Source organism: Trachypithecus francoisi, unplaced genomic scaffold, assembly GCF_009764315.1.
Source record: "Trachypithecus francoisi isolate TF-2019V2 unplaced genomic scaffold, Tfra_2.0 Lachesis_group3, whole genome shotgun sequence".
Lineage (NCBI taxonomy): Eukaryota > Metazoa > Chordata > Mammalia > Primates > Cercopithecidae > Trachypithecus > Trachypithecus francoisi.
Window position 1 is genome coordinate 146,528,508 of NW_022681468.1, and position 9,308 is coordinate 146,537,815.

At 46.0% G+C, this 9,308-nt stretch overlaps 1 protein-coding gene across 10 annotated transcripts in view; it reads left to right on the plus strand.

Annotated features, from left to right (window-relative positions):
• Positions 1-7,239, plus strand: part of PPIP5K1 (diphosphoinositol pentakisphosphate kinase 1) — a 52,887-nt gene extending 45,648 nt beyond the window's left edge. For 2 of the 10 annotated variants that reach the window (XM_033190308.1, XM_033190311.1), the window contains 2 exons: positions 875-988; positions 5,126-7,238. In XM_033190308.1, coding sequence (XP_033046199.1) covers positions 875-988; positions 5,126-5,949 — 938 coding nt within the window. In that variant the 3' untranslated portion in view covers positions 5,950-7,238. Of the gene's footprint in view, positions 1-874; positions 989-5,125 lie in introns of all 10 variants that reach the window. The other 8 variants (XM_033190309.1, XM_033190310.1, XM_033190313.1 and 5 more) reach the window with 7 other exon arrangements.
• Positions 7,240-9,308: the final 2,069 nt, after the last annotated feature.

The following is a 9,308-nucleotide window of genomic DNA, read 5'->3' on the forward strand; positions in this document are numbered from 1 at the left end:
AGATATGAGCCACTGCGCCTGGCCTTAAGTTTTGTATTTTTAGTAGAGACCTAAACATGGTTTCTCCATGTTGACCAGGCTGGTCTTGAACTCCTGGCTTCAAGTGATCCATCCACCTTGGCCTCCCAAAGTGCTGGTTTACAGGCATGAGCCACCACACCCAGCCGGAAAACATTCTTATATTTTATTATTATTATTATTATTATTGAGACAGAGTTTCACTCTGTCCCCCAGGCTGGAGTGCAGTGGTGAGATCTCAGCTCACCGCAACCTCTGCCTCCCATGTTCAAGTGATTCTTAAGCCTCAGCCTCCCGAATAGCTGGGATTACAGGCATGTGCCACCATGCCGGCTCATTTTTGTATGTTTAGTAGAGATAGGGTTTTGCCATGTTGGCCAGGCTGGTCTCAAACTCCTGGCCTCAAGTGATCCACCCGCCTCAGCCTCCTTAAGTGCTGGGATTACAGGCATGAGCCACTGCACCCAGCCATTTGTTATATTTTAGAGATGCATTTTGAAGTATTTAGAGGTGACATGTTTCATAATGTCTATCATTTATTTTAAAACACTTTAGCACACAGAAATAGATGAAACAAGTATGGCAAAAATGTCAATGTGTTAAATCTAGGAGACGGGTATATGGGCATTGGCTGCACCAGTCTTTCAACTACTTTTTAAAAATATATGTTTGAAATGTTCATAATATAAAGTTTAAAAAATTGAAAATGGTTTGGTTGAAGGGTCCCCAGGAAATGCTATTTCTCAGCCAAGGAAGGGTAAGTTGGCTTTGACTTACGTTAAGAACCTATGGCTCCTGGATTCTTCCTCATATGTCTTTTTTTCTTCCCTCTCCCTTCACCCTACCTCCTTTCCAGCCCTCTTTGATTCCATGCACAGCAGCCAGGCCTCAGATAACCCATTTTCTCCACCACGTACTCTTCATTCACCTCCTCTGCAACTCCAGCAGCGCTCTGAGAAGCCCCCTTGGTGTAAGTAATCCTTTTGGAACTGCCTAGACAAAAGTCAAGAAGAATGGAGTGATTGGTGAATGAGGGGCCTGTTGCATGAGGTAAAAGAAGGTGAGGGTTGAACGACCAGGAATATCCATTCTGGGAAGCAGTCTCATCTGCCATTTCTAAGATGAAAGGAGAATCTGTTTATTCTCTCTTTACCTCTGTTCTCCATGTTCCTTCTATTTCATTGGAGAGAAGCTTTTCTGCAGTATTAGGAATAATTTTTTTTTTTTTTTGAGAGATGGAATTTCACTCTTGTTGTCCAGGCACGATCTTGGCTCTCCGCAACCTCTGCTTCCCGGGTTCAAGTGATTCTCCTGCCTCAGTCTCCTGAGTAGCTGGGATTACTCAAAGGGCCCTTTGGGGAATAAAGAATGGAGACTTCATTCTCCTTTGATCCCTATTTGATCTCTACAGCTTTCTCTGGTAAAGATGACTAGCCGACAACTTAGATATATAGAAAAGCTGGGAGCAGGAGGCTGGGACCAGTGGCTCACGCCTTGTAGTCCCAGTACTTTGGGAGGCCAAGGCAGGCGGTCACGAGGTCAGGAGATCAAGACCATCCTGGCTAACATGGTGAAACCCCATCTCTACTAAAAATACAAAAAATTAGCCGGGTGTGGTGGCGGGCACCTGTAGTCCCAGCTACTTGGGAGGCTGAGGCGTGAATGGCGTGAACCCGGAGGCGGAGCTTGCAGTGAGCCGAGATCGCGCCACTGTACCCCAGCCTGGGGGACAGAGTGAGACTCTGTTTCAAAAACAACAAACGAACAAACAAACAAACAGAAAAAGCTGGGAGCAGGAGAGACTAGAATCTGCTACTTATTTCTACATGACCCTTCTCTCTGTTGTCTGTTTTCAGTTTTTAGTTTAAGTTGAGGTGTTGCTTTTCCCCATCTCTTGTTTATTATCTGTAATCTATCACTAGTTGTTTTTGGTAACAATGTGAACAGTGGAGCCACACAGAATTGTTAGAGTGACCGCAGAGAGGAGGAGCTACTAGTGGTAATTGGAGGTGGGGATGTGGGCCAGAGGCACTGGTGAAGTATTATCCTGCCTCCGGGGAATAACTGAAATCAAACATGCCTTTCATTATTTTACTTGGATAGGACCAAAGTAAAGATTCTTACTTCATTCAGCATTGGACTTAACAGTTGTAGAATTTTGCTCTTTTTCTGGCACCCTGTTTGAGGAAGAAACTTTCCTCTCTGACACCAAGAATTCCTCCCCTGAATTTCAGATTATCCTACACTCACCTTGCCATTGCCCTTTTTACCTATCTCCTGGAGTGTTTATGAGTTCTGTGACCCCGGAAATCTTTTTTTTTTTTTTTTTTTTGAGACGGAGTCTCGCTCTGTCGCCCAGGCTAGAGTGCAGTGGCCGGATCTCAGCTCACTGCAAGCTCCGCCTCCCGGGTTTATGCCATTCTCCTGCCTCAGCCTCCCGAGTAGCTGGGACTACAGGCGCCCGCCACCTCGCCTGGCTAGTTTTTTGTATTTTTTAGTAGAGACGGGGTTTCACCATGTTAGCCAGGATGGTCTCGATCTCCTGACCTCGTGATCCGCCCGTCTCAGCCTCCCAAAGTGCTGGGATTACGGGCTTGAGCCACCATGCCCGGCCTCCCCTGGAAATCTTACCCTTCTCCCTCTTCTGTTTCTGTTTGACCTTTTTGATTTGCCTGAATCAGACCACTAGCAGGATATTAAGGCTACTTCTTTACTTGGGTAAAGCTCAGCTTACATCTTTTCTTTTTCTTTTTTTCCATCTAGTATCAGATTTTTGACTCAGTATCAGGTGTGTAGCCTCACTGGTAAACATCTTCTTTAGGGTCTGTATGTCTGCACCAGAAATAGGCTCCACATCTCTTAAAGGCTTGTTGGTTCAAAACCATGATCTTCTCTTTTTTTTTTTTTTTTTTTTTTGAGACGGAGTCTTGCTCCAGGCTGGAGTGCAGTGGCGTGATCTCGACTCACAGCAACTCCCACATCCCGGGCTCAAGTGATTCTCTTGCCTCAGCCTCCTGAGTAACTGGGATTATAGGCACATGCCACCACACCTGGTTAATTTTTACATTTTTAGTAGTGACGGGGTTTCGCCATGTTGGCCAGGATGGTCTCGAACTCCTGATCTCAAGTGATCCACCCGCTCAAAGTGCTGGGATTACAGGCGTGAGCCACCGCACCTGGCCTCTTATTCTGCTTGAAGCGTGCCTCCTTTGATTATTATTGTTATTATTATTTTTGAGGTGGAGTCTTGCTCTGTCATCTAGGCTGGAGTGCAGTGGTGTGATCTCAGCTCACTACAACCTCTGCCTCCGGGTTCAAGTGATTCTCCTGCCTCAGCCTCCTGAGTAGCTGGGATTACAGGCATGTGCCACCACGCCTGGCTAATGGTTTTTTTTTTTTTTTTTTTTGTAGTTTTAGTAGAGACGGAGTTTTACTATGTTGGTCAGGCTGGTCTCGAACTCCTGACCTTGTGATCTGCCTGCGTCGGCCTCTCAAAGTGCTGGGATTACAGGGGTGAGCCACTGCACCCGGCCCCTCCTTTGATTCTTTACAGAAAGAGATAACTAGCATACCTTCAACTCAATGATGGATTGAGCCTTTGTAGGCTCAGGTTTACCAACTTTTCGAGGTTTTCTTCAATGGCAATATGTCCCGATGTCCCCTTTTCTCAGAATCTGTCATTATTGATACCATAGTGCTTTAATATATCATTATAATATTATCAATAAAAATGATATTTACCAAGGGAGAAGTAGGTTAGTCCCACACTAGAGGTCAATGAAGCAGTAGCGGATGGAGTAGGAATCATCCCACAGTGTAATTGAGGACTCTGAGGTCTTTATTACACTACTGTCAGGATCTAGGAAATCAGTTTTTTAATGTTTTCTGTGTATATAATTTGCACAAGCCTGTGACATTCATTGTATGTCCCAAGACTTACAAGAGTCTTAACCCTGGATCCATAGATGTGGTTTCAGGGTACAGTCTATGAGCTTCAGGAATCACATGTAAAGATTAATGTGAATATTCTTATATAAATTTTTCCTGGACTTTCATTAGCACCTCAAAGGGGCCACTGACCCCTAGAAAGGTTAAGAACTGCCATGTAGAAATTCCATGGCCATCTTCCATTTTTGAGTAAACCATTTTCTTTTTTTCTTTTTCTGAGATGGAGTCTTGCTTTATCACCCAGGCTGGAGCACAGTGGCATGATTTCAGCTCACTGCAACCTCCACCTCTGGGGTTCAAGTGATTCACCTGCCTCAGCCTCCTGAGTAGCTGGGATTACAGGCAGCCGCCATTATGCCTGGCTAATTTTTGTATTTTTAGTAGAGACAAGATTTCGCCATGTTGGCCAGGCTGGTTTCGAACTCCTGACCTCAAGTGATCTGCCTGCCTTGGCCTCCCAAAGTACTAGGATTACAGGTGTGAGCCACCGCACCCAGCCAGGTAAACCATTTTCTTTCCTATTGTTCTGATTTATGTGGTTTTTCTACATTCTCCTGCCAACTTATCATTTGGGCTATAAATAATGATTACCTCTGCCCCAGAAATACATTGATTGCTTTAAAGAATGATTCTTAACAGAAGGTGTACATCAGAATCAACTGGGAGTGTTCCAACAAAATTATATTGCCTTCATCCTCCTTCCTCCTCCAAGCTACACCTTTACACTAAACCTATAGAATTAGAATCTCTGGAGCTGAAAACTGGAAATTAGTATTTAAAAATTTTTTTTCATGATTTTGATTATGAACCACTGGGCTAAAGTATTCATATGCTTCCAAAGTAGGAATGAGAGGCCTTGGGAACTTGGAATTCTGATGGGAGTGTATTTGTGAAAGAACCAGATGAAGTGGGTCTTAGCACTCTCTCCTGAAGTCTTACATGTACCTTATTGTTACTCTCAAAGTATACCTTAGGCCAGGGTGAGAGTTCTTGAGCTAAGCAAACTTAGGAGTCTCTGCTTAACTTAGGAAGAATTCAGACACTCTTCCCTCAAGACATAAGTAGCACAGGCCAACCATTCTAGCATTTGAACTATCTGCACAGGGTAGAGCCTACTCTTCCAGCTTCTCTGACTTGATCTCTTGACTTTGCTTTACAGACAGCAGTGGCCCTTCTAGCACTGTGTCCAGTGCTGGTCCTTCTTCCCCTACTACAGTAGATGGTAACTCCCAATTTGGCTTCAGTGATCAACCCTCCCTAAATTCACACGTGACTGAAGAACATCAGTGCCTTGGGCTGCTCCAGGAGACCCCTGGGAATGGAGCACAAGAGCTCTCCATAGAAGGGAAACAAGAGCTTTTTGAACCAAATCAGTCCCCACAGGTGCCACCTGTGGAAACCAGCCAGCCATACGAGGAGGTGGCTGAGGAGGTCAGCCAGCCATGTCAGGAAGTCCCTGACATCAGCCCGTCATGCCAGGACATTTCTGAGGCGCTCAGCCAGCCATGTCAGGAGGTCCCTGACATCAGCCAGCAATGCCAGGAGAACCATGACAATGGTAACCACACATGCCAGGAGGTCCCTCAGATCAGCCAGCCATGCCAGAAGGCCAGCCAACTGTGCCAGAAAGTCTCTGAGGAAGTTTGCCAGCTATGTCTGGAGAAGCCCGAGGAGGTCAGCCAGCCATGCCACGGGGTCTCTGTGGAGGCTGGCAAGCTGGTCCATAGGTTCCATGTAGGGGTTGGTGGCTTGGTCCAGGAAACCCCTGTAGAAGTTGGCATCCCAGCTGAAGAGATCCCTGAGGAGGTCAGCCAGCCATACCAGGAGTGGAGGTTGTTCTCTGTGGAGGTTGGCAGGCTGGCCCAGGAGCCTTCTGCGATCAGTCTGTTATCTCAGGGCATCCCTGAGATTGATAAACCATCCCAAGAGTTCCCTGAGGAGATTGATCTGCAGGCCCAGGAGGTCCCTGAGGAGATAAATTAGAAGTCCTGGGTGGTCCCTGAGGTGATCCATCAGCTGCCTGGAGAGGGTATTCCTCAAGCCCAGCATCTATCTGGTGATCCAAACCCTCAGAGTCAGTCTCTAGCCCATGACCAGCACTCACCCCTTCCACCAGCAACATGTGATTAATTTTCTCATTAGTGGTGTCACACTATACCAGCCATTTGAGCCAGCAACCTTTTCTGTTGACTAACTCAATGGCCAGCTCTCACCAGCGGTGTCTGGGGAAGTAGTTCTCTTGGTGTGAAGCATACCTGTGCCAGAGCTGTGCTTAAGGAGGAGCCAGTTTTAGGTTCAAAGAAGCCATTGGCTCTTCACCTAACCATTAGACTTGAATAGGATTTCCTTGGAGTGGGTTGATCTGTCATTACCCAGCCTTCTCTGAGCATCCTAAGAAATCATAGATTGTTAAAGGAAATGCTGCTTCACTGCTGAAGACACCGTATGGGGACAGCAAATGCAAAAGAGGGGACTCTAGGGTCTTCACTTTTCTGGGGAAATATTCACGACTTCTCAAGGTATGCTTAGACCATATGTGCATTCGGGGGACTCTTGTCTTTGCCAGCACTCCTCAGATGAGCCCGGGATGGCTATCTGAAATGTCTGGAAAATAAAGTCCCCTCCCCAAACATCTGTCATGGCCACTAAATCTTTAGACTTGCCTTATAGATCTTTCCATATCATCCCCAAGTGCCCCTTCTGTCTCAGTCCTGTTCCTCTGGGCAATAGCTCTAGGGAAAAGTAGGTATTAGACTGCTGTACAAAATTCAAAGCAATTACTTAAAATGCTCTAGAAGATTCTTAGCCAGTCTGTGAAACTGGGCCTCCCTCTGTGGTGGGCTGTTTGGCTTAGGAGATGCTGTTGTAGTAGAGATAATCAGGTTCTATTGTAAGCAATGAGCAGAGATCAGTATTGTACAGATACAAGCAAAGGTTTAATAAATATAAATATATATATACACACATATAGATGTGTGTGTATGTGTGTGTGTGTATATATATATATATATATATTTCTGTAATTGTGCCAGGGACAGACTGGCCAAAGACCAAACACTCCAGGGTCCCCAAGAAATTTGTCCTTATATCATTGTATCTGAGGGTCAGATATGATTATGAAGCTTTTTCCAAAGATCCAGGGATGGGAATGGGAGTGGGTAGGAGGGGTAATACGGTCACTGGAGTCAGGGGCCGGAACATTATGAGTGCTCAATAAATATGAAATAATGAGAATGATGATGATGGATGATGGTGATGTCCTTGTGAATTCAAGAATGAATATGGGCTGGGCACAGTGGCTTATATCTGTAATCCCAGCACTTTGGGAGACCAAGGCGGGCAGATCATGTGAGGTCAGGAGTAGGAGAACAACCTGGCCAACATGGTGAAACCTTGTCTCTACTAAAAACACAAAAATTAGCCAGGCATGGTGGTGGACACCTGTAATCCCAGCTATTCGGGAGGCTGAGGCAGGAGAATCACTTGAACCCTGGAGGCGGAGGTTGCAGTGAGCTGAAATCACACCAATGCACTCCAACCTGGGCAACAAAGCAAGACTCCGTCTCAAAAAAAAAAAAAAAAAAAAAAAAAAAAAATATATATATATATATATATGTGACTGTGAGTCATGTGAGTCAATTGTGTCTATAACTGATCTGAATTAGTCAAAAGCCATTATACTTGAGCAGGAATGGGCTGTAAAAATACAGAGATCAGGCATCCAAAAATAGACTATAAAAATATAGAGATCAGCTGGGCACGGTGGCTCACACCTGTAATTCCAGCACTTTGGGAGGCCAAGGTGGGTGCATCACGAGGTCAAGAGATTGAGACCATCCTGGCCAACATGGTGAAACTCCATCTCTACTAAACATATAAAAATTAGCCGGGCATGGTGGCGCATGCCTGTAATCCCAGCTACTCGGGAGGCTGAGGCAGGGGAATTGCTTGAATCCAGGAGGTGAAGATTGCAATGAGCTGAGATCGCGCCACTGCACTCCAGCCTGGCGACAGAGTGAGACTCTGTCTCAAAAAAAAAAAAAAAAAGAAAGAAAAAGGCCGGACGCAGTGGCTCAAGCCTGTAATCCCAGCACTTTGGGAGGCCAAGGCAGGTGGATCACAAGGTCAGGAGATCGAGACCATCCTGGCTAACACGGTGAAACCCCGTCTCTACTAAAAAAAAAAAAAAAACTAGCCGGGCGAGGTGGAGGGCGCCTGTAGTCCCAGCTACTCGGGAGGCTGAGGCAGGAGAATGGCATGAACCCGGGAGGCAGAGCTTGCAGTGAGCTGAGATCTGGCCAGTGCACTCCAGCTTGGGTGACAGAGTGAGACTCTGTCTCAAAAAAAAAAAAAAAAAACAGATCAGGCATTACAAGAGGTGCTTATAGCAGTTAACCCACTATCTCAAAAGGTTTGTTTTTTTTTTTCTTTTTTGAGACAGAGTCTTGCTCTGTCACCCAGGCTGGAGTGCAGTCGCGCGATCTCAGCTCACTGCAACTGCCGCCTCCTGGGTTCAAGTGATTCTCTTGCCTTAGCCTCTTGAGTAGCTAGGATTACAGGTGCCTGTCACCACATCCAGTTAATTTTTTTGTATTTTTAGTAGAGACAGGGTTTCGCCATGTTGGCCAGGCTGGTCTCGAACTCCTGACCTCAGATGATCTGCCTGCCTTGGCCTCCCAAAGTGCTGGGATTACAGGTGTGAGCCACCATGCCTGGTCCCCAAAAGGTCTTTATTGAGTAAGTAGAGTGTTGGATGGGGGACCGGAAAGAGTTTCCCTCTCTGTGAAGTGCCAGAGAGTACATGCCTTCTCACCAAGTTCTTGGAATCATCCTGTTAATTTTTCACTCTGGAGTGTCAGGAGGAGTTTATATAAAGGGGTTATGCCCTTTCTCTGCTCCCTTGACATCTTTACCATGAGAGAGCCCAGAACAGTGGGAGGGCTAGAATATGCCCCTCCCCAAATATACACATTCAGCCTGGCCACTTCTGACATACTTAGGACTACAAAGGGTTTCCATGGAGGAGAAAAGTCGACCATTTTTCTCCACGGAAATCCTGACTGCACAAGGAGAGTCATTTCCAACCTCATTAGGCTCTGGATCTCTTAGGATCCTTCAGCTTCTTACCTCTTTAGCCCAAGAGGCTGTCCAGGTTATTTAGTCCTTAACTCTTGACCCCGTGGAATGCATATCCCCTCCCCAGGAGGCCCCCTGCCCCTCTTCCCTTCCCCCAAACCAGACGTATGTACCCACCCTAGGCTCCTATTCTCCATACTTAGGCACAAGTGTTTCCAGTAATCAAAAGCATTGGAGTCTTTCAAGATAAATTCAAGACTGGTTGA